The 25,276-nt window shown below is 38.5% G+C and overlaps 2 protein-coding genes across 3 annotated transcripts; both read left to right on the top strand.

Annotated features, from left to right (window-relative positions):
* The first annotated feature begins 1,542 nt into the window (after window positions 1-1,542).
* Window positions 1,543-8,001, top strand: dnajb1a (DnaJ heat shock protein family (Hsp40) member B1a). Its single transcript, XM_017701636.2, has 3 exons — window positions 1,543-2,140; window positions 4,028-4,590; window positions 6,631-8,001. Exons 1-3 carry the CDS (start codon window positions 1,930-1,932, stop codon window positions 6,859-6,861), a joined length of 1,005 nt encoding a protein of 334 aa, XP_017557125.1. The 5' UTR covers window positions 1,543-1,929; the 3' UTR covers window positions 6,862-8,001.
* Window positions 8,002-13,081: 5,080 nt separating this feature from the next.
* On the top strand, window positions 13,082-24,964 carry gipc1 (GIPC PDZ domain containing family, member 1). 2 transcript variants are annotated; one of them, XM_037540107.1, is made up of 7 exons: window positions 13,082-13,246; window positions 16,343-16,660; window positions 16,744-16,929; window positions 17,067-17,247; window positions 18,409-18,518; window positions 19,193-19,274; window positions 19,393-24,964. In XM_037540107.1, the coding sequence occupies exons 2-7, from the start codon at window positions 16,361-16,363 to the stop codon at window positions 19,542-19,544; spliced, it is 1,011 nt and encodes a 336-aa protein (XP_037396004.1). In that variant the 5' UTR covers window positions 13,082-13,246; window positions 16,343-16,360; the 3' UTR covers window positions 19,545-24,964. The 2 variants fall into 2 exon arrangements, with proteins under 2 accessions (XP_037396004.1, XP_017557126.2); XM_017701637.2 differs by having other exon boundaries at window positions 16,225-16,660.
* The last annotated feature ends 312 nt before the right edge of the window (window positions 24,965-25,276 follow it).

Genomic DNA, 25,276 nt, shown 5'->3' with positions numbered 1-25,276 from the left:
ATGGGTTCTGATGAGTTTGAGGGGTAGAGAACGTGCCCCTGTGGTGCAATATACAGTTCAGAGCTGATTACAACATATTCGGGGCTACAGTCCTGGAAGTCCAGGCCAGGTGACACTCCAGCAACCAAGTTAGCATTAGTGTAACTCTTACCTCAGTTGCCTAAACTGTAAAGAACACAGATTTATTCAGTACAAAATGAGCACAAGAGACACGTTTTTTCCCCTTTTGGCCAGAAAAAGAAACCAAACTGAAGTAAGGTATCTAGCCAGGCAGCTACCATGCTAAGTTTAGCTTTTAACGTGTTGTCCGATTGTTGTTGTGATGATTTGATGACAGTTAACACAGATATGCATTCCTCACAGTAACATTAGCTTTTGTCTTCCTTCTCCATTCACCACTCCCTTAATATCCTGCATTTCTACTTTACTAATTATTTTCAAATGATAACTTTACTTACTCGTGTGAAAACACTTCAACTTTTCTTTCACATTCCTTAGCTCCCTATTAGTCAGACAAAGCTACAAAGCCGTTTTGGAATGATTGGCATCCTACCTGGGGCCGGCTTCCCAATCCGGTCCATACTTTGTTCACTTTGACCAGGAGCAAAGTTTAATAAATGAGAAGGTAGAAACAATAACACAATACTTATGTTTATACAGGAAATATATTAAGTACATGAATAAACAAAAACAATGCATAAAAAAAAAAGAAAAAAAAATACGGCTTACTTGTGGGGGCCCCCTGGTGGCCTGGGCGCCTGAGCAACTGCTTATAGAAAGAAACAGCCCTGCACAAACACTTCTCACTTCTGAGCTTTACAGTTTTATTTTGACCAGAGGTATGCCAAGAAGTATGCCAAGACGTATGCCAAGAAGAACAGCCAAGAAGAATGCCAAGAAGAACAGCAGCTGACCAAGGAAACCTTCACTTTCTGTGCTGATAGATGCTGGATGTGCTAAGTTGCTCTGCTGCAGGTCTATAGAGAAGTCAGTATTTGAAGTCCTTAAGTTGTATTTGAGTATCTTTACTTCTTCTTGAACCACAACGTTACTGAAGTAACAAGACTTTTGCTTGAGTGTGTGGGCCAAAGTGAGCAGACTTTCCTCTGTTGGTCCAGTATGTTCATCACAGATCTACATACATAAACATAAAAGCTACCCGGAGCAGTCCATGCAGTCTAGATTAATCTATGTCTGAGGATTATAGCAAAACAAATTTGGCGAAAATCGGTTGAGTAATGAGGACGTTGTGGCCGATTGAATCCTGAGACTGACGATCTCTTAATACAAGTGAACTTGTTCACAAGCGGATCTTGACCGCTCCAACATGGCGTACGTGCAGACGTATCGCCTCAGATAGAGAACAACAGGCGACGCGGCATCTAGGTATGTATATCTACGGCATCCATCTCCCGTGGTAGTAGGTATTAAGCCCTTGTGTAGACACTAGAGGTGTTTTTGAGCCCGCCGCCCGTCAGCGCCGGTCACCGCCTGTACTCCATGAATGTAGGGGGCGCTGGATGTCAGACCGCATCACTCGCTACAACATTTTTAACGAAGAAATGCGGTTTTTCTCGAACTTTCCCTGAGATGGAGGGTTGGGCGCTTACATGACGCGTGAAAAGTTTACATTGCTTTAATTTAATACAGGTGCGAATGTTTGCTGGAAGTGTCAGGAATGCGGCGGAGGCCGCTCGCTGAGGACGAGGCATATTCGCGCGAAGCCGGGGCTCAGTCTTCGTGCCGGACTCGGGCTGCGGGCTCTGGTATTGCCGAAGCAGGACTGCCGGTCAGCGCCCGGATCTCCGGACCCGAAGCTGCCGCTTCTCTCCTGTAAAGCGCTCAGTGAGTGGATGTGTTGAACATGATCTCGGCGGCTTAGCGCTCTGCGGTTTCTGTGGCAGCGGTGTGCTTTAGTAGGGGGCTGTGATGGGTAAAAATTACTACAAGGTCTTGGGCATCCAGAAAGGTGCTTCTGATGATGAGATTAAGAAAGCGTACAGAAAGCAGGCTCTCCGCTTTCACCCGGACAAAAACAAAGCTCCCGGAGCCGAGGATAAGTTTAAGGAGATCGCCGAGGCCTATGACGTGCTGAGCGACTCCAAGAAGAAGGAGATTTATGACCGATACGGAGAAGAGGGTGAGTCCATGTCCACCGCAACACAACACAACACAACTCGACATGACATGGTGTTGGAGAAAGTCCAGACGTGTTGCTTCACTGTAGAGCTGCAGTGGAACTTCTCACTGCGTCCAGCGTCTGTCCGCACACGAGCTGAAGTTTGTTGGGCTCTGCTCTTCTGTTTCTTTTTGGTCTAGAAAATGCTAAAGCTTCAAAAGCGAGAGATGTGAAAAAAGAGCAGTGAAAAATCCTAAAGAGAAATTACGAGCGGCTTTGGAATGAGTAACATACATTTGAGCACCAGCAGAATAATCAAAATTCTAGCTACTTAACTACAAAGAAGTGAGTTAGTTAACATGCACTATATTACCAAAAGTATTCACTCACCCATCCGATTCATTGAATTCAGATGTTCCAATCACTTCCATAAACACACTCCTAAACCTTGTGGAACGCCTTCCCAGAAGTTTTGAAGCTATTGTAGCTGCAAAGGGTGGGTCGAAATCACATTAAACCCTTTGGATTAAGAATGGGATCTCACTGAATTTCATATAAATGTGAAGGCATACGAGCGAGTGCTTTTAGCAATATAGTGTATATGAGTGTGTGTGTGTGTGTGTGTTTATGTACACACATTTAGGTGTGTATATACACATGCACACACATCATATAATATAGGAAATACTAGTAAATAGTAACTTTGCAGGGGAAGGCAAAAACTCGACTTTCAATGTAAGTTAATTTAAAGAGATTTATGATTTTGTAGAAAAGTAGAAAAATAAAACCGTTTGACATTTCTTTGTAGTTGGGTAAAGGTATGACTCCGTGTTGTATTCAGGTGATGTCGGATGGTGAGAGAAATTCTCTATTCCCAGTACCTGTCTTGGGACTCATTGCTTAGCCAATTTGATCAGTACAGTGTACCAGGTTATACCTCTGCCTTCTACTCTGTAGACTAAGGTTCAATCCCCTACCTGGGCAAGCACCCTACACTATACCAATAAGAGTCCTTGGGCAAGACTCCCAACACCACCTTCGCCTACCTGTGTAAAATAATCACATTGTAAGTCGCTCTGGATAAGAGCGTCTGCCAAATGCCATAAATGTAAATGTTTTCCTTGGTCTAATATGTTAACCTGATTGCTCTCAGCAGCTAATTATTAAGTCCTTCATAAGCTGCATCAGGTAGAACCGGGAACTCACAAAAAATGTGCAGGAACTAGGAAACTATGTCTAGGATTAAGAAAAGCCACAAACAGTTTAGAACAGGTTACAAGGCTGTTCTCAGTTGTTTGTTTTGGTATCTGTTTGGATGTTGGACCAGGCTTTTTCAGGGCTGGGTCTCCTGTCCTGATACGGTGAACGGTGAAGTCCATTAACGACATATTAGAAATCTTCCTTAGTTTTGATTTTGATGGTACAACATAAGCTGGTTGTACTGCTGACATCTGTGTCTTAAAACTGCGCTATGTGAGATTTGGGGATTTGGAGACCTCTCTGGTGGATCTGTGTAATTGCATGTGGAAGAACATTTTGTAGCAGTGGTTTAGACACCTTCCCTGAGCAGATGAATCTGATGATTGTGATCGTATTGAAAGACCCAGTAATGATATTCATCAAAAGAATATTATTTTGGTCAAAACATCCAGGCCGATCATCAGCGATGCCTCACTGACAGATACGTAAAAATTATCAAAATATTATTATTTTACTTTGCTTATTTATTTACTTATGTGCCAATGTAGACACAGAGTTTCTTTAAAGATGCAAAGCACTTAATGGACCTGGCTTGTAACTCACTCTCTCATGCACTCTCGTTCATGTTTAGCAGGCTGAAGAGTCTCCACAAGGTGGCACTATTAGCACTCAAATATTTGTTGTGTATCTATGTTTATTTTGCTGTAGGACTTAAAGGCCACTCTGGCGGTGGAGGTGGCAATGGCCCCAGCTACACGTTCCATGGAGACCCACATGCAATGTTTGCAGAGTTCTTCGGTGGCCGTAGTCCGTTTGACCAGTTCTTTGCTCACGGTGACGACGATGATATGGACATTGATGACCCTTTTGCTGCTTTTGGCATGGGGGGTATGGGGGGCTTCCCTAGGTCCTTCAAGTCTCGTGTGGGGGGTCCTCATGGAAGCCGAGAGAAGAAGAAAGACCCTCCGGTCATCCACGAGCTGAAAGTGAGCCTGGAGGAAGTGTTCTCAGGCTGCACCAAAAAGATGAAGATTTCCCGCAAGCGGCTGAACCCGGACGGCTGCTCAATGCGCACCGAAGACAAGATCCTGACGGTGGACATCAAGCGTGGCTGGAAGGAAGGAACCAAGATCACCTTCCCCAGAGAAGGTGACGAGACGCCAACCAACATCCCTGCTGACATTGTATTCGTGGTCAAAGACAAGACACACCCAGTCTTCCGCAGAGACGGCTCCGATGTCATCTACCCTGCAAGGATATCCCTCAGAGACGTGAGTGTCTGTTTTCCAGGGTGGATTCAGTTACATTAAACACCAGTTACTGCTCACTAATCTGTGGGCAAACTGCGCAGCAGCATTAATTAAGTGATTAAAATTAAGTGAGCATTGATATTCTTGCATTGTCTGGATTTATAATTAATATATAGTCACTTTCACTTCAGTAATAATATTTTCAGAGTGAACTGATTTCTTTGGGTGACTGCTTAATCACACTACTGCAGTTATTCCAGGTGCTAGAAGAAAGAAATGGGAACAGTTTTTTTTCCTAATCTTTTATCTAATCTCTCACCCACTGTTTTGTTGATTTTCTAAGATAAAGTTAACACCCCTTCTACAGTAAACACATTTAAATATGGCATTTTTCTGCAAGTGTTACTGCACAATTTCTGTGTATATGCCGAGTTTGCGTACGACAGAATAATAGAGCCCAGGGTGCAGTTGCTGAGTTCTGTGAGTACACATCAGAAATATTTGATGATATAATGCTAATTTAACACTACCACTATTATACTGTATCAGTGTAGATCGTAGAATGAGGTGGACCTATGAAAATGTTTCATCAAAGCTGTTCTTGTGAAGTTTTATCCAACTATCCAAGTTTTATCCAAAATGCAAACAGAAAAAAAAGAGCAGTATTGGTTATGTTTGGTCTCTCTAATGTTTTTGATATATGTGTGCAGTTGGTCAGGAGCCTCCGCCCACAGCACTAAGCAAATAGCATTTTACTCCTAATTCTCATCTCTGAAAGAGGAAATTATACAGATTTACAGCTTCATTTCCAAAAACTTTGGACTGAAATGTACACGAAAGTGTTCTCAAAAGCACATCTTAAATGTTTCCTAATGAAATTCAGCAGCTGCCTGGTGGCTTTTACAAGTGTGTTTTGAGTCAACAGGTTTTTTGGTCTTTTCTAAGTGCAGAGTAATTATTTTCTGTAGTGATACAGATGGAGTAGATAGAGGCTATGCTGGAGTATTGCCTTTATTACATGTGTTTTGCTTCATGAGGATTAATGACTTATTATTTAATTTGAATAAGTATTATTATTTAGAGAGCTTGAAAAATCGCTCTATTGTTATCTCTCATACTTCTTATTCTTCCACACTTTTTGATTAATACAGCCCGAACCGCTTAACGTACGGACTCGATCGGATTGGAAGTTTTTAATAAAATTAAGTTTAAAAATTATGGCGGAATGTTCTAGAACTTCAAATTTTAACTGACATTGATGTCACAGCAGGCTACTCAGTCTCACAGACACACCCGTCATGCAGGGAATCTGCTTTAAAATCCTTAAACTTTCACCTAGAAACTCCATTTCAGGTTTAAATGATAGAGAAACGTGTCCTTTCTGAAACTTCAAAATATCTCATCATTTTATCCATTAGCTTTAGAGTTATGAGCGTTTGTTTGGCACTAGGCACAGAAAACTGCCCCATTCACTCCCATGTAAATTCCTCAAAATCAGATTCTGCTTATTTCAAGATTTTCTCTGTTTAACTTGTCATAACCCAGACATTTTCTTCTCAATATACACAACATTACACCAAAATAATCCTCAAGGAGTCTTATCTCACACCATCTATCCGGTTAAGCGATAGAGTAAACATTTGCCGAGTTATGACTGTTTGTTCAGATGGTGCAAATCGGACTCAAACAAGGCTTCTCCACTAAGAGCTGCATAATAACAGTGACAGTTCATTTGAATGACTCTTCTCCCCTCCCCCTCAAACACATACATCTCTCCCCCTCACACACACACACACACAGGAGGTGTTTTCGAGCACTCTTGCAGCTCATTCAGGAAATGCACATCTAGTTGTAATTATTATTATTATTATGACTATTATTATCCGCCCAATGACTGCTGGGATAGGCTCCAGCACCCCCCCTGCAACCCTGAGGGAGAAGCGGCTTGGAGAATGAATGAATGACTATTATTATTATTATTATTATTATTATTATTTTAATTACTATTATTATAATTATTAGTGGTAGTACTTTTTTTCTGCTTCATCTCCCTCTCTTTAGGCACTGTGTGGCTGCACGATCAGCGCCCCCACACTCGATGGCAGGACCATCACGGTGACGTCCCGTGATGTCATCAAGCCAGGCATGAAGAAGAGGATAGTGGGTGAAGGACTGCCTCTGTCCAAGTGTCCAGAGAAGAGAGGGGACATGGTGCTGGAGTTTGTGGTGAAGTTTCCAGAAAAGCTGAACCCAAACACTCGTGATGCTCTGCTGCAAATCCTCCCGCCATGATTGGAGTGGACCGGTCAGGAAGAACTCTGCTTCAGCACACTAACGTGTAGTACAGCTGAAACTTTTTTTTTTCCCATCACTTCCAGAGTAATAATTTATAAACACCCATGTTCAGTGCCCTTTTCACATCACTGTGAAACCCTTTCATTTGTACAGTAATGGTGGACTTATGCAGAGATATGCGCAGGGTATGCCGTACCTCAGTTTGTGCAGCTACCTTCTTTTCATAGCTCACCATGTCCTGCAACATTATGAACAGTACACTCTTACAAGTAATGGTGCAAAATGGGTCTATAGAGATTTCACGAATAATTATTTAAGGGAGCACAATTGGGAATCGGACAGTTTATTTTTATGAGGTCATTTGAATGCTCCTGTTCCTGTTTGTCAGCATTTATTTTTTTTTTTTTATTTAGTGAAATTACAGTCGTCTCAGTGGAAAGTTACAATGAGCAAATTCGCTTATGATTATAATCCTTTATTAGTCCCACAAATGGGGAAATTCACTTCGCAGACTTCTGGGGTGAGTTCATTTTGGGTTCAAAATCTTTTGTAAACTGACCTGTAAATTCGCACTTTCTACCAACAGCCTTCTAAAAGAGCCTGGCTACTTCCTAATTCAAAAAACATGACTGCAAAATGCTTGAGGGCACCCATGAGCAAGTCCTCAGTAAATGGGGCTGAATGGAGCTAAACATAAATTTAAATAGTTCCTAACCAGCTGTGCAGGAGCTTCCTTCTACTTTCGAAAAGTAAGAAGGATGTATTACATCAAACATGTACAGTATCTTTACCATCTTAACCATATCTTTCTGTTTTTCTACTGCAAACAGGTTTTGGGCCGTGGGACACTAGTGTTACAACTACTGAGTGTTGATTGGTTGGCATTACTGCTACTGAGCACTGATTGGTTGGTGAGCTAATTGGCTTTTTGGCCAAGTAAAGCGTTTCATGCTCACTGATGTCATGAATGTACGTGCTTTTGTGAGTATAACAAGTTTTTCTATATCAGAAATGAGTGTGTTTACATGCGCCCAATAATCTGATCTTACTCAGATTTCTGCAGTTATCTGATTATTGAAATGGTCATGTAAACAGCACACTCCACTTTCTTAGATCAGAGTAAGGTCTAGAAATAGAGAGCTGGCTCAATCAGATTTCTCAGTGCATATGGATGCTTACTACGATTTCTTTAAGTCATGAGCATGTGTAAAATCAGACTGCGATACTGGAAATAAGCAAGCAGGGTTTTACAGCACCTGCGAGGTGACAACAAAACACTTTTGGAGCGACACTAAAACCAACTGCATGCTTGACTAATTGAAGGATTTAAATATTCATCTTTTTGATCAACTTGTCAGGCTCCAAAACACTCAGACTTCAGCTCACCGCCTCAAAAAAATGCACCTGTTTCGGGTCATCAGCTAATTAGCAGGTCCTTCCTGAACTGAATTCAGAGCGTTAGATGAGGGTAAACACTAATCTATGTAGCACTTTGGCCTGGAAGTTTGGCAAATTGACCTGCATATTCTAGTTCAATGTTAAAAACAAAAATACGCAGCATTACGTTCGATTTTTAATGTTACATTTATGTCACGTCTTCTGTGAGTTTATTGGCTGATGACAGCATAAATCGGGTTTTTCCATTATTTAATTACCCAAGTGCATGTAAACACATTGAATTTTCTGCAGTTGTCAGATTAAGTTAAGGTAAACGCACTCACTGATTAAGCTATAATTTTTGCACAGAAGCTCCATATTAACCCATTCATTGTGGAATTGCTCAATAGCGCCCTGTAGTGTTTAACAAACCCGGGAAAACATTATTGAGTGGCTACACTCCCACCAGCAGCCCATCAGATTTGATCACGTTTGTGTCATTACTGTGTGTGGTTAGTGAGTTGTGTGGCTAGTTTGCTTAAAATGACATCCTATATATTCCATCTCACCGACTGCTAAAATGCTTCAATAATATTGTTTAAAGGGACATTTTAAAAAAATAAATTTCTCAGATTTTTTAAAGAAATGAGTTTGATGTACTATGCAAACATTGAAATCGGAAAACATGCCATTGACTCAAATCCATAAATGGTCTCTTTGAATGTAATTGTTTTTGTGATGTTATGAGAATTCGTTTAATTATCTGACACATACGTCCACTTGTTCTGCCTATTGTGGTTTGCCTTCGCCCATTAAAATCAAGGTAATAAGGAGTCCTTAATTTTTTTTTCATTTAGGCACAATACAAGGCAGCCAGTCACAACAGAACACATTTCCATATCAGCTTTAAAAGCACAGTAACAAAAAGCAGCCGGTTTAATTGAAAGACATAGAGGTTGGAAAATTGACATCTAATCAATGGGTGAATTATGACAAAAGTTTGAAGTGGACCTTGGGGGTAAAAAAAAAAAAATTAAACACAAGAAAAATGTAGATTATAGGCTCTATAAGGCTGAATATGAGCATGAGTGTTTGAATACTTTTTCAGAAATATTAAGTATTTCTATATATATAGAAGTATTTATAGTGAAATGCTGTTGGGTCCTAAATTGATGTAAATAGGCAACTTTTTTTTCAAAAATGCCAGTTTGACCCATAAATAAACTTAGGTTGCAACTTTGCCTAACAAAGTACAAGTACTGGAATGTTCTGTGTTCATTTAGGCTCAGTGTGAGCTTTAGGTAAAACTGCCATTGTGCAGTTTGGCTTGAATGATCGGTGAACCTCTACTAAAAACCCTTTGAAGATCCAAGTGTAGATTATAGACCCACAAAAAAAAAAGTCTGTACAGTCCCCAGTCTGTACAGTCCCCAGTCTGTACAGTCCGTATATATGAACATAAGCTGCAAATACAGCCGTTTTTGAAGTTAATGTTTCTGTGATGTCACAAAAACAAACGCATCTCGCTGTCTGTTTAGCATACAGCAGTTTATTTCCACCCATTCATGCAGAAGTTGTAGTGTTTTAGCTTCGACTCCTTTTTGGATAAGGGGAACCAGTCAGAACAGCTCATTTACATAAAGCAGTCTTACATTCAGTAACAAAAGCATGTTTAATTCTAGAGGCTGAGGTTGGAAAATGATCATAACAAATATTACAATTGGAGTTGAGGCAAAAGTAAAATGAAATACACCAAAAATATCAGCCCTTCAATTGAGTGGTTTCAGTTGAGTTTTTTAAAGAGCCGTCCACTGAAATGTCCGTCAGCGAACCAAAAATAGGCTCCTCTGTGAAAATAAAACAAATTAACAAGCAAAAACCTTGTGGCACCTTTATTTGTAAGAGTATTTTTCCTTCTTTTCTTTCCAAAGCTTATTTCTGTCTCTGTTCTTCAGTAGATTAAACTGTGTATTTCTTCCTTTTTTCCTCTTCTTGTTCATCATTGAAGGTGCTTGTTGTGAGTTGTGTGTGGATCTGAGACACAGAGCTTGTTGGGAGGAAAAGCAGAACCTGTGCTTGGTCCAGGAATTCCACATGAGCTTTGGGCGTTTTCTCACAGTGCTTCCAAAGCTGTCTTCTCTGTATTGCAGCCACTGTGATTATTGTGTCTTGGGTAGGTTGAAAGATGTCTGAATGTAGCGTTTACTATTTTGGATTATATGCATATACGCATTGGGTTCCCCCGAAATGATTTTCCATATTCATATTGTGTATTAGCAGGTCACAGCTCAAGTCATTTTCCGAACTCATACAGTCGTATGCAAATGTTTGATCAGCCACAGTCAAATTATGTTGATTTTTTTTTTTAAGTGAAAACAACCTTTTACAGCAATATTTGGCATTTTAATGTACAATTTCATTTATTTTTAACATATCATGAAAAAAGCATAAAATATCAAATGTGCCAAAAAAGTTTGCACAGACCAAATTTTGTATTTTTAGGTTAAATTCAGTGAAATATTAAATGTGCAGAAGTGTCTAGTCTTTAGAGTATGTGTTAACTTATTGTCACTAAAAAAAATAAAAAAACACATAAAAGGGAGGCCAAACTACTGCATACAGCTGTATTTAAAAAGTACTTTGTTTTTCAACTTAATATCTATATTAAGTATATTATCCCAGTACTTACTAAAAGAAAAGAAAACCTGTTCACTCAAAACACACTTCTAATACAATCCAGTGGGCCGTTACTTCAGCTTCTATTCTAAGGCTGTTTCAGCTAAGCAGGTCTTCTGTTCTTTAACGTGTGTAAGCAACTGTGAATTATTGGCCTTGATAATTCTACAGATGGACCAGTAGAGACAAAGTTGAAAAACTATGGGCTATTCCTTTAATACAGTCAAATGCAAAGGTTTTGGCACGCCTTGTCATGTTTTGTGGCTTTTCAAAGTGAAAATAAGAGACTAGGATGGGAAAACCTCCTTTAAAGGTAGACAGCTTGTAAGATGAACAATTCGTATCCATTTGAGAAAACAAAAAATTGATGCCCCCACAGAGGCATCCTTTACTTACTTAGGGCTAAAATGAATTGGGATGAAAGCTTGGTGATGTATGTGAAAATTAAAGGAGATAAATCACTTTTACAGTGTCTTGCTTTGATTAGGTACGGAATACCTTTTCTTACTTTCACCAGTGGAGACGTAAACGGCCTGTATTATCAAGGAAAAACAAATTCCCTTGCTGAAAAAAGGAAAGTATGTATGTGTAAATATATATATATATATATATATATATATATATATATATATATATATATATATATATATATATATATATATATATATATATATATATATATATATATATATCACACACACACACACACACACACACACACACTGGGTGAGTCAAAAGTTTCAACATTCATGTTTAAGGTTTAACATTTTGGATTAACCGAGAGCGCTGTAGTTGGTGATTAATAAAAATAATCCTCAAATAAGACTTGCCTAATAACTAATATTTGTGCACACAGTGTATATATAGTATGTGTATGTATATATATATATATATATATATGTGTGTGTGTGTGTGTGTCAGTGTAGCTCCATATCATTCGTGCAAAAGTTATTAAAGAGTGTTTCAGCTGGGACTGCCTTTTGGAAGAAGTTCACAATACAGGGCAGCAGGTCAGAACAGAAGTTGTGTGTGTATGTGTGTGTATGTATATATATATATACATACATACACACACACACACACACACACATACACACATGGTCACCAGAAGAAAAAAAAAATACAATACCAGTGTAGAATATGGGTGAAAGCACATTTTGTTGCCTCCAAAAACAGTAAGACACAGTTGCCTGGGTAACTGACTGTCTGGCTGAAAAGGTTTTTAAAAATGATCTCACATATCCAATTTGTGTTGAAGACAGAATCCCTGTTCTAAGATTTTGTTTGACAGCTGAGTTAAGAAATACACAACTACTAACTTGGTTATATTTATTAGCTTATAGCTCAGGATTGGCTGAGACCAGAGAGAAATACAGGCTGATCTTTGGTGACACCACAAGGATTTTAGGTAGTTGTATGATAGTTCATGCATTCATTACTTGCATAAGGTACTGGTATATATATATGCATAAAGTATAAGTGGGAATTCTCTAATACAAGGTCTCTGATAGGAAGAGGCTATGCTCCTCATAAACCAGCTCTGGCTATGCTCCTCATAAACCAGCTCTGGACAGCTCCTTGCCCTGCCCTCCACAATAAGAGTCCTTAGCAAAATGAACCCAGTGAATACATGCTGAAAAACACACAGCTTAAAATGAACATGCAAACGTTTCTTGAATACACCACAGTATATTTTAAACAATATAAAAGTCAAAAAGAGCATCGTACACACACTTTACATAGCCTGAATCAAAGAAAACAATCTTGGTGGTAATATATTTAAAAGTAGGTATGTGAGGTTTTAGGAATATAAAATATAAAATATTTTTCAAACGTAATAGATGAATTGAATCCTAATAATGCACATAAGTATAGTGTGTTGGATGAGCAGTTTGGCTGTGTCTGTGCCTGTGAGTGGCCTTGAGGCATGGAAACGGATGCAACTTCCAGAAAGAGATTATGAGCTCAGGCATAGAGGTTTCAGAGAAACGTGCCTGTAGACACTTATTCAAACCACTGGAGCATCTAGATGAGGCGTTTTCATCATAGCAGGAGAGTGAATGGCACATGCAACTGACCCCCGCAGGTCCAGCCTTCTGGGAAAAGACGCAGTTAAAGACTATAGATGGCAGCAGTGCTCTTCTTACGGGGTGTGTGTGTGTGTTTCTGTCTGAAGCCCAAGGAGAAGAAGACCGTGTTGAAACATTCCTGCAGCCCATCCTCTCATCCTTTAGCACTCTCGAAATTCACTCACGGTTAGAAATACCCCGCTGTTACATATTCTGTGCGTATAAGGCCGACGTTCAGTCTGAAAACAGCAGTTAATCTGGTAAGTGGCTGCGATTTGAGCTCATTAATAACGCCGTGTGTGTAATGGCTAGGAACGAGCTAATTAGCTAACGTTAGTTAGCAAGCTAGCAAAGTTAGAGATCTGAAGTCTGCCTGTCTGCAGCGCTGGGCGAGGCTTTCTGTAAGCATGGAAGCCCCAGACAATTAAAATGTCTCTCGTGTTAAGATATAATTCTGCTATAGGTAGTTAGTATCAGCTGCTACGTCGGCAGCAAACTTGCAGTGTAACGTTAGGCTGCTGTTCATAGTTGTCCCTGCCGAGGTAGTTAGCTCGCTAACGGGCTAGCTAGCTAAATAAAGTTGTTTCCCGTTGAAAGTCTGTTTGTCTTTCCGTTAAAAACTCATTTTTATTAGTATTTATTAGTAAGTTTGTGTTATATTGCTGGACAGACTCTCGATCCTTTGTTAATAGATTTATCGGTTTAGTACAGTAACTTAAATCCTCCGAATAATAAGGGTGATTGTCATGTAGGTGTATTTGAATCAGATGTCGGTGTACTGTAACCGGGCTGTAAGTTAACGGAGTGCAAGTATTGGGAATGCGTGATATTATATTCGTAAAACAGAAATGAAGTATGTGTATAGTCCAAATAACATTTGGTAAGGGCAGGATTCAGAATAGTTACTTTTTCAGAACTTACTTTGTTTTGCATTTTTAGGGGAATAAATTTAGGACACACAGTAATTAGATATATATATATATATATAAACACTATCTTTAAAAGAAAACCCATCAGTTTTTAAGTTTTTGAGTGCATGACATATAAAACACTCTAAAGATGAACTCAGTAAACAGCTTCTTTACTGGAAGTCCTGTTAAAGCCTGAGTAGACTGATAAACTAACATGATGATCAGTTATTAATCTCAGCGTTACTGAGCTCTGCTAAAGCCTGAGTAGACTGATAAACCAACATGATGATCAGTTATTAATCTCAGTGTTACTGAGCTCTGCTAAAGCCTGAGTAGACTGATAAACCAACATGATGATCAGTTATTAATCTCAGTGTTACTGAGCTCTGCTAAAGACTGAGTATACTGATAAACTAACATGATGATCAGTTATTAATCTCAGTGTTACTGAGCTCTGCTAAAGACTGAGTAGACTGATAAACTAACGTGATGATCAGTTATTAATCTCAGTGTTACTGAGCTCTGCTAAAGCCTGAGTAGACTGATAAACCAACGTGATGATCAGTTATTAATCTCAGTGTTACTGAGCTCTGCTAAAGCCTGAGTAGACTGATAAACTAACGTGATGATCAGTTATTAATCTCAGTGTTACTGAGCTCTGCTAAAGCCTGAGTAGACTGATAAACCAACGTGATGATCAGTTATTAATCTCAGTGTTACTGAGCTCTGCTAAAGCCTGAGTAGACTGATAAACCAACGTGATGATCAGTTATTAATCTCAGTGTTACTGAGCTCTGCTAAAGCCTGAGTAGACTGATAAACCAACGTGATGATCAGTTATTAATCTCAGTGTTACTGAGCTCTGCTAAAGCCTGAGTAGACTGATAAACCAACATGATGATCAGTTATTAATCTCAGTGTTACTGAGCTCTGCTAAAGCCTGAGTAGACTGATAAACCAACATGATGATCAGTTATTAATCTCAGTGTTACTGAGCTCTGCTAAAGCCTGAGTAAACAGATAAACCAACGTGATGATCAGTTATTAATCTCAGTGTTACTGAGCTCTGCTAAAGACTGAGTATACTGATAAACCAACGTGATGATCAGTTATTAATCTCAGCGTTACTGAGCTCTGCTAAAGCCTGAGTAGACTGATAAACCAACGTGATGATCAGTTATTAATCTCAGTGTTACTGAGCTCTGCTAAAGACTGAGTAGACTGATAAACCAACGTGATGATCAGTTATTAATCTCAGTGTTACTGAGCTCTGCTAAAGACTGAGTAGACTGATAAACCAACATGATGATCAGTTATTAATCTCAGTGTTACTGAGCTCCGTTAAAGCCTGAGTAGACTGATAAACCAACATGATGATCAGTTATTAATCTCAGTGTTACTGAGCTCTGCTAAAGACTGAATATACTGATAAACCAACATGATGATCAGTTATTAATCTCAGTGTTACTGAGCTCTGTTAAAGCCTGAGTAGACTGATAAATCAATGTGATGAGTTAGTTATTAATCTCAGTGTTACTGAGCTCTGCTAAAGCCTGAGTGGACTGATAAATCAATGTGATGAGTTGGTTATTAATCTCAGTGTTACTGAGCTCTGCTAAAGACTGAGTAGACTGATAAACCAACATGATGATCAGTTATTAATCTCAGTGTTACTGAGCTCTGTTAAAGCCTGAATAGACTGATAAATCAATGTGATGAGTTAGTTATTAATCTCAGTGTTACTGAGCTCTGCTAAAGCCTGAGTGGACTGATAAATCAATGTGATGAGTTGGTTATTAATCTCAGTGTTACTGAGCTCTGCTAAAGCCTGAGTGGACTGATAAACCAACATGATTATCAGTTATTAATCTGTGTTACTAATCACAGTGTTCAAGTGATAATGTATCAGAGTTGTACTGCACTCGTACTGTTTCTTTGCACTCATACTGTGTTTCTTCTTATTTACATACATCATATTGCTACCTCCTTTAAAATAAAATTTGCAAAAGCATTTGTTGGGATGTGGTGTTTGCTTAATTCGGAAGTCAGAACAGACAAAAAAAACACCAGTAGGTTCATGTTTAAAAAAAATCCAGTCAATGTCCACAAGTTTAATGGTTTTTATTCACACTTTGTACAGCACTTAATCGACCTCAACAGGCCTGATTCCATTCACTTTTTAACAAAGCATGCAGTTGATCAGTGATCTTTAAGTCATGTGCTTAGAAAAAGCATTGTGACTTAATTTATCATCATATTTCCCACCCCTATCTGCAACATGTGCTTATATTGTTATTTGTTTTTATGTTGTATGTTTGAATTTCTAGGTCTGCAGACTCCATTTAAATGGCTTGAATCCAAACAGGCAACATTCAGAGACTTCTTTGAGATTAGCTGTGAACTGTGTTAACACATCATCTTGCCTGCTCTTCCATACAATTGAAGACCAGTGAAGCATCCAAAATGCCACTTGGTTTGGGACGAAGGAAGAAGGCGTCTCCACTGGTGGAAAATGAAGAGGCAGAGCCCATCCGTGCTGGTCTTAACGTGCCTGGACTGGATGGACTCGATGGTGGTGGTGTAGGACTCTCTGAGGGTGCGACACAGGAAGGCCTGCCGCCCCCACCTACTAATCTTCGCCCTCGCCTGATTTTCCACACCCAGCTGGCACACGGCAGCCCCACAGGCCGCATAGAAGGATTCAGTAATGTCCGTGAGCTTTATGCCAAGATTGGAGAAGCATTTGGGATTCCTCCTGCAGAGGTACGAGCCATAAAGTAGTCTGATGTCACAAGGGCTGCATTTGCTGTCTTCTATTTTTAATGACCTTTTTCCTCTTGTATTAGGTCATGTTTTGCACACTGAACACTCACAAAGTGGACATGGACAAACTCCTCGGTGGCCAGATTGGCTTGGAGGACTTCATTTTCGCTCATGTGAAGGGTCAGAGGAAAGAAGTAGAAGTTTTTAAGGGTGAGGATGCTCTTGGACTCACAATCACTGACAATGGAGCTGGCTATGCGTTCATTAAGGTAAGACAGACGGACAGACAGATGATATTTAGGAAACACATTTATGTGAAGAAGAAGAAAAGGAGTGCTTAGAAAAGCTGCTACTGTCGAGACAAAAGGAAGCCAGGATGTGCTAAAAATAGATGTTTCCTTTGCAGAGAATAAGGGAGGGCAGTATCATTCACCAAATCCAGGTCATCAACGTTGGAGACATGATTGAGTCGATCAATGGTCAGATACTCATTGGCTGTCGACACTATGAGGTTGCCAAGATGCTCAAAGAATTGCCCAAGGGGAAGAACTTTGTCTTGAAGCTGGTGGAACCATTGAAGGCCTTTGGTATTTTTTTTTATTCAGTGTTGTGTCAAAAGAACTTTATAGGGCTAATTGGACGGGAACCGTTATTAGTAATCTTTACAAAGACTGAAAAACACCACTTTGGGGGGCCATTAACATGAACTCATTTGCCTAATGGTGTGCTGCTAGATTTTATATATTATAATCATAATGGTAATATTGTTTCTGTGAATTTGTAAGTGAAAAGTAGTTAACCCTGTATTGCAGGAATCATTACTCAAACAGGATAAAAATGTTTTGTGTTTTCATTATTTAAAAAAATAATGAAAGTAATGGAAATATTTGAAACAAAGTATTTTTTAAAATCGGCATATGGCAACAATGCACAATTGTACCATAGCACCATTAAAATAATAAAAATAATTATTCTCTGAAAACATTTTTTTATTGAAAACATTCCCAAACAAATCCAACTTCTACTCGGTGAAATGAATGACCCAAAATTTACAATTGTTGGATTTATTTCAATTGGTGCTAGGAATTTATGGTAATAACAGCATTATAATAATTCCTAGTGATGTCATAAAGTATTTGTCCCTTTTAAAGTAAAAGACCCTTTTTTCCACAATTAAATAGGACAACACAGATTTCACATTACTGTCTTTAGTAAAATTGAGGTGAAGTCATTGTTGCCATGTGGCAACACCCTGCCATAGAGGGATAACGCCCTCTACAGAGAACACTTTTCTGCACATTTTAATGCAGAATTACTGTTTATTTGCTCAATTTAAGTTAAGGATTATTATGTATATTATGTTGAATTTTTGCCAATATGTTAAACTAATGAACAGAAACAGTGCACTAAAATTAGCAGGCAGTTGCCATATTTAGTTTACTTTTATTTTTTGATATGTTCTTACACATCGTCAATCACTTGCTCTGTATTAACTCGGCAACATTGTAAATGAGGGGCACCCTCGGTGTTCTCCGAGATTAAAGAAAGGTTGATTGATTGAAATTTAAGTTCTCTATAAAGGATGTGTTAAATTATTTTACTTTAAACTTTAAAAATCAACAAAACATGTCATTTGACCAGGTGTATTCAAATGTCTGTTTCAACTTGTTAAGGGACAAAATATATGTTATAATGACCATGTTGTTAAGCAGTGTTTTGTCTAATATATTGATATTGTTCTGTCTCAGATATGATTAGTCAGCGGACTGGGGGACGCTCAGGCTCTGGGGTTCAGTTGGGCACTGGCAGAGGAACACTACGCCTGAGATCCAAAGGACCAGCAACAGTAGAGGAACTGGTTAGTGCGCATGTTAAAGCAGAAGTTTGCACAATTTACCTCTTGAACCAAATATTGCTGATTGACCAAGCCATACGGTTGGGTCCATAAGAGAGGCTATAGAAAATCTGGGAGTTTTCATTTTAACTGTAAATAAACAACAGATCACTTGGAAATTTGTTTAAAAAAATAAATAAATAAAGTTGAAAAATATTTAGGATTTGGTACTGTTTCTAGGTCACTATTCAAATCTGTGACACTGACTATTATTAGGCCTTTGTACAAAAAGGTCTGATTTATTTATAATCACAGTGAACATTTACTAGTCTAAATTGTGCTCTGCAATAAATGAGCTTGGGCGTTTGCTTGGAAAATGCACATAATTCTCCAGTTCTACATGTTGACATTGATAAAGTGATTGATAATTTGATTAAATGTTGGGATGTGGACTCAGCATAGCTCATCTGGTGGCAGAGTTAAATAAACAGTTGTCTGCTACTTTCTTCTACTGCTTGTTCGCCTTATTAGCCTTATAGTTGCAGTGCATAACTAATTAACCACAAATGTCTTGAGTGGTTGACTACATTTGTAAACTAGTTTTTCTAATTTCACTGTTGTATCGCCTAAACCTGTACAAATATTTGACAAACTGAATGCTAACTTTTATTTGCTGTTTTTTAAAAATATGTTTCCAGCCTTCAGCGTTTGAGGAAAAGGCTATTGAAAAGGTTGACGATCTGCTGGAGAGTTACATGGGTATAAGAGACAGTGAGCTTGGTAGGTGATGTGCTTTTGAGCTGTTTCTTTAGTTTTGCTGTTTCTGGTTTTGTATATAAATATGTGTTTTATTGTCGTGCCTGTCTGTCATGACTGAGGCTGCATTTCTTCCACTCAGCTGCTACGATGGTGGAGCTGGGGAAAGACAAAAAGAACCCAGATGAGTTTGCTGAGGCCTTGGACGAGACTCTTGGAGATTTCGCCTTCCCGGATGAATTTGTATTTGACGTGTGGGGAGCCATTGGTGATGCGAAGGTCGGTCGGGTCTAGTGCTAGATATGGGAGACAGCGGAACTAAATGGGATCCAGGCGGAGTCGTTTAAAGGAGGTGGAACAGCCACCAGTCAGTGCTACTAGAAAACACTATAGCACCCTTATAGTGTCTGTTTATAATTCAGTTTTACAAATTGAAACACTTCAGCTGTCTTTTGTTGGGAGCATACTCTGGGAGTGTGTGTTTTTATTTTTTTATTGTTTTTTTTTTTGTTTGTTTGTTTTTATGCAACTTGTATGCAGAACTTTAAATTCCACTTTCTTCTGACCCTCGTCTTTACTCAAATGCTGTTGCTGTTATGCCCTAAAGACACACTAATGTGCAAGTACAAATCTGCAGATTTGTATTTGACTGAATTTCAGACACTAATTGTGTTTGATAATTGCTATTAAAAGTCTCGCCGTTGTACCACTAGCAGAAAACCACTAGCAAAATTACAAATGGGTTTTCAACACCTTTTCCAGGTGTCACATACCTTTGGGAGACTTGTAGGGACCGTGGCTTTACTCGGTCATTCCCGAGAAACTGTGAGTTTCACTTTGCACTGTGTTGCACTGTTGCGCTGTATGAACTGCACTGTGATGGGCTTGCACAATATAGGCAAAATCTCATATTGCAATTATTTTGCAAGATATTGCTGTTGCAGTATACCGTCCAGTATGTGTATTAAAGCATGTTGGCAAGACTTTATAAAGTGCATAGTTTGATATGTTTGATCCTCAGTTCTCCACTCATTTGGATCATTCAAGATTGGTCAGATTGCTTCAGACCAATAACATATAAAAGTTTATGTTTGGGGTGTACAGTATTGCAAAATTAGAATGAAACTTATAAGACATTTTTCTCAAAACATGATATGCATCACAATATTAAATTTTTTAGAGGTTTAATAAGTTGGAACAGACAGTAGGGACCAGCAGTGTTTACTGCACTAAATCCCTTTAAACTGAATTAATAATGCTAATAATTTGTTATGAAACATGCAGTTGGTCAGTGTTCTTTAAGTACTAATGATATCCGTAATATGCTCAGAAAAACATGCTGTTATGTCATTTATCATGATAACAATATTGTGTTGGTGGCAATAGTTTTGTAGGTTCTGTAGCTTTCTGCCATATTGGTTTTGCAAAGGCAACTATCATGAAACAATATATTGTACAGATGGGCAGTGTGACGATGTTTTATGATCATGATAAACCGTGTGCTTCTCTGAGCATATCGTGGGTATTGTTTCATTACAACAAGAGTATAATTAGTCCTGTTTCATTGGATTTAGTGGAGCAAAGTGATGAAATGAATAAAAATGTTTGTGCGCACAGTTGTGTATCTTGAAAAAAGTATCATGATGAGACGTTTTGCCATATTGCCCACTCCTAATATATTGTGCAGCCCTAATGCACAGCCATACACTGTGTGCAGCTGCTTTGGCTGATGTGCTTGCACAGTGCAGTTTTGGACCACTTTGTTAGATGTTACACTACATGACTCCTTCAAGCATGTACTGTCATATTTTATATTCTCTATATTGTCTTGTTTTTATATGAAGGACTGAAGGCTTAGTGATAGTTTAAACCAAATTGCTTTTCTTTGTTTTTTAAAAATCTGTGGCATGCTCTCTCTGGAATGATTGAGGCATTACTTATTCTAAGCAAAGTGTGCTATGGGAATGTAAAGGGGAATTCCAGTGATTTTAAAAAAGTACATAAATTGTTGAGATGATTCTTTATAAAGAAACTCTACAGTGGTTTTGAATGGAACCGGAGCTCTTGATAACTGCAATGTAAGTACAACCATTTTGTTTACTATCCCTTGAACCTACACATGCCTTAATATGCATTGTTTGTAGTGGTAAAAATAGTGGTAACTTAAATTCTTTGGGTGGTATTTTGACTTTGAGTGCTCTACATGCACCTCTCTACCATATGTGGATTTTAAAAACTTACTGTAGGCCTCAGGCTGATCTCAAAACTTTCATAAAAGAATATTTAGCTATCAGACAGTGTATTTGTACCCATTTCACCTAATAACTGTCTGTGGTATAGTGTTTGGCGACAAAATCTCTTCAGGCATCCGGTTCCCTTCACCACTGCTGTGAACAGTTATGACCTGGTACGTTTCTCTAGAATGAAGCAAACCAATCTAAATGATATTTTGAAAAATCAATGGGTTTTCCCCACACACTAGCAGTCCTAGGAATCCAGAAGAGTTTCCCCTTTAAAACTGCACAGCTCCATGTTTTAAAATGTGTTTTGAGATATGAGTGCATGTATGAAATGACTCCTTGACAAAGCTGATACTGTGGGCATCAGCAAGGCTGGAAAGCATTGAAAGAAGCTCCTTATCACTTTCCCAAAACATAGTAATCTAACAGAGAGTTAACGTTGGGCTCCAGACAGTCATATCAAATTTAAGGTCCCATTTGCTAAATAATGGCTCTGTACCAGACATAATTATCAGAATGAGTGTCTGGGACGAATGAAAGCATGCCACAGATGTTGAGGGTAGGTGATTTGGTTTAAAAATAGTCGTTTTGAAGGTGGTAAACTGAGCAAAAGCAACTGCACTGTTAACTTTTTTCCCCCTAATCGCCTGTTAAAGGAATATTCCAGTGTTTTTCAGTCTAATCTCTGTCTGCTGCGTTTGTAGCTAGGGGTTCATTACCATTGCTAATCAGTTTGATCCATATGTGGGAAGCATGTAGATTTTAAGTTCTGTGGCCAGTTCCTGACTGTCCTAAGCCTTAGATCAAGGATGCAACACATCAAAATATCAGTTATAGAATGGATCGTTCTGGTTCTGAAATCTGGATGGCTGAGCCACATTTGAAGCCAATGTAAGATTCTTGATATATGCACACTTCTGACTGCGCACATCAACTGAGTTCTGTATTAATGCATCAAGATAATGAACGTAGTGCTGGTACAGCTGTATGCAAAAGTGTGTGCCCCTGGTTAAGTTACATGTTTTGTTGATTTCCTAAGTTAAAATAAGCTCATATTCCTCTACAGAAAATGCACTTCTGCACATTTTAAGTTACAGTTACTGTTTATTTGCTGTGTTTAACATACTGGCAAACAAAGTAAAACAGAAAATTTGGCCTTTGCAAACATTATGGGATGTTTAATTTTTCCCCCCCAGATATGTTAAATCCTAACAGATACATACAAATTGTGCTCTAAAATGCTTAGGAAAATGCTATGTTTAACTTTATTCACTGTAGAGAACTTAATTTCATATAGACAATTATCTGTGAATTGTAAATTGAATCACACTTCATGTATAGACCAAATAGTTGAGGGCGTTTACATGCGCTTAATAATCCAATAGCAGCAAAAAATCTGAGTTTGTCAGTAATTTGTTCAACACGTTTACAAGCACCTTGGTAATCAGATGAAAGGAAAACCCCCTGAATGTCTCAATCAAAATTCTGGAGGGTGTCTAAAAATAACCCTTTCCTGACGTTATGCTGTGTGTTAGGAGTAGTTTAACTGCTTCATCCATGAAACGATGAGCTTCTATCTTTGGTTTTCTTAACTAACTACAGATGCAGCACTGGTCTGCCTCAGGGTGGTGCTGTAACACCCTGTTGGTCCTTCACACCTTAGCAACTGTAACTATGACTGGGTTACCTCAAAAAAAAAGTTGTGTGCCATAGCTTAGTGTAACAAAACGTCAATGTCATACTACAGTTTTTACTGAAACATTGAGCCACTTCCGCATCACTCAGAGTGTTTTCTTGCCTTCTTGTGGCTGCTGTGTTGAATGCTGCTTGCTATTTTTGGGACAGCACTCTGTTTTCATACCTGCATAGGTTGAGAAAAGTGAAAGAAATCAGAGTAAGGGTATACATACACTGATAAATCTCAATACTGAGCCAAAATCCAGCTTTTTTGGTTTTGTAATTGGATTTCATGGTCTTAATCCAATCAAAGAAATTTTGAGCATGTTGTTCATATGACCACTTAAATATTTAGATGACTGCCAAAATCCAATAATTATGAGATTATTAACTGCATGCAAGCACACTTACTGTCTTGGTGCATGTTTGCTTCTGAATGTTTGATATGGCGCATGGTTGTAATCTCAATATGGTCCAGCATGCCAATCTTTTTAGAGGTAATTCATTTGTTGAAGACATGTCTAACAGAACCAACATCTGTATAATTCAGATACATTCCTTAAGCAGGATGAAAAACTCACCTAATCACAAAGGAAATGTTGTTTATTACAATAACATTCTTTTACTTAATGTTGATTTGATTGAGTCCATTAATGATTAATCAAAAGACTCTCACTGTTGAGCTCAGTGACTGGGTGCTTCAGCTTCTGTCCATTGGCTTCTAAGTGCGTTTTGGTTCGACAAGTTTTCTTTTCTAAGTAGGCAGGTTATTGTCCATGGTAATGAACTGTACACTACTGATATAATATGATGTGATTGGTTTGACTGAAAAGCAGCATTCCTTTAATATGGCCCACATTCCTACTTCGTAAAGGCGTTACATGAAGGTGAATGAATTTGTTTTATGCGGACGACAGAAACACTACTTTTTTGTTGGATTTTTGGTAAACTGCAGCCTAATGCCAAACCTCCGGAAATCGTTTTGTAAGAGATCAGTATTAAAGCAGTATTCTATGAATATTACAACCAGTATTTCAGCTGTTGCATCATCTCTAGTTTTATACATTGGACAAAAAAAAGGTCTTTGAATCTCAAACTGGAACAGGGCCGCGACGATGTGGATTTCAAAGACGTTGTCTTTAAGCTTTGACAGGCGAGAGAGAGAGTTCTCGAGACTTGGAATCTCTTTTATTACAGTGTTGTAGGATGACGTTACAATTACACAAATGTGGTTAAATGTATGTGGACATAGGACACATTGTTGGGGTGGGGGGTGTAATAAAGTTTAAAGATTAGATGATTTTCCACTTGCATAATAACAAGAACACAAAGCCTGAGTTCTGTAAAGTGAGAACGCCTTGTTCATGTGGTGAGGAACCAAGCCGTTCGTTTTCAGTATTTGGCTGTGATGCTCTTTCTGGCTAATCTAAATTCATGAATCAGTTTGTTTTTTTACTTATAAAATGTTTACGTTGTTGCCTTTTACAACAACTGAAAACAGGTCTGTTGTGGATGATTTGCTTTGTCTTCCTTCAGTGCTCGTTTGGATGTATTATAGCCTAAAAAAACAGTTTTTAAAAAAGATGATAGATGCTGTTACACTACTATTCTGGTTTTTGATGACTTCAGTGTTACACTGTTTCAATGTGTCGAACTACCGTTAAATTGCAATAATAAGATTCAGAGTCATATGTTGTCCGTCATGTCTTCAGGGCAGGAATACTGTTTCCGATGTTTACTCAGTTGTTACTCATTGCACCAATTTCTCAGCATCATTAAAAGGAACAATGTACCGTCTTCAGTTGTAATTTTTTTATTGATCTGATATGCATGTTTTGTTCTTTTCAGCTGATGAGGTGTGTGTGTGTGTGTGTGTGTGTGTGTGTGTGTGTGTGTGTGTGTGTGTGTGTGTGTTATGGCAGTTCTTGGAAATACTGGGCTTGTTTTCTCCACCTGAATGACATCAGTGAGGGTATCCTAAACTCTTAGAATTGTTTGTGTGTGCATGTTTTGGAGGATGATCAATCATTAACCCTTTAAGGTAAACACAAAATGTCAATTTGTGTTTTTTTGGTTTTTTATATTTTTTATTTACTCTTCCATTAATTA

This window comes from Pygocentrus nattereri, chromosome 1, assembly GCF_015220715.1.
Source record: "Pygocentrus nattereri isolate fPygNat1 chromosome 1, fPygNat1.pri, whole genome shotgun sequence".
Classification (NCBI taxonomy): Eukaryota; Metazoa; Chordata; class Actinopteri; order Characiformes; family Serrasalmidae; genus Pygocentrus; species Pygocentrus nattereri.
The sequence above is the reverse complement of the archived record's forward strand: the minus strand, read 5'-3'. Positions and strand labels throughout refer to the sequence as shown.

Bases quoted from the DNA above. Each gene is read 5' to 3' on its own strand.
- dnajb1a (XM_017701636.2), top strand. From the start codon at position 1,930: ATGGGTAAAAATTACTACAAGGTCTTGGGCATCCAGAAAGGTGCTTCT. The intron at 2,141-4,027 runs GTGAGTCCATGT...ATTTTGCTGTAG, and splicing joins TGACCGATACGGAGAAGAGG to GACTTAAAGGCCACTCTGGC. The intron at 4,591-6,630 runs GTGAGTGTCTGT...CCCTCTCTTTAG, and splicing joins CAAGGATATCCCTCAGAGAC to GCACTGTGTGGCTGCACGAT.
- gipc1 (XM_037540107.1), top strand. From the start codon at position 16,361: ATGCCACTTGGTTTGGGACGAAGGAAGAAGGCGTCTCCACTGGTGGAA. The intron at 16,930-17,066 runs GTAAGACAGACG...TTTCCTTTGCAG, and splicing joins CTGGCTATGCGTTCATTAAG to AGAATAAGGGAGGGCAGTAT. The intron at 19,275-19,392 runs GTAGGTGATGTG...TCTTCCACTCAG, and splicing joins TATAAGAGACAGTGAGCTTG to CTGCTACGATGGTGGAGCTG.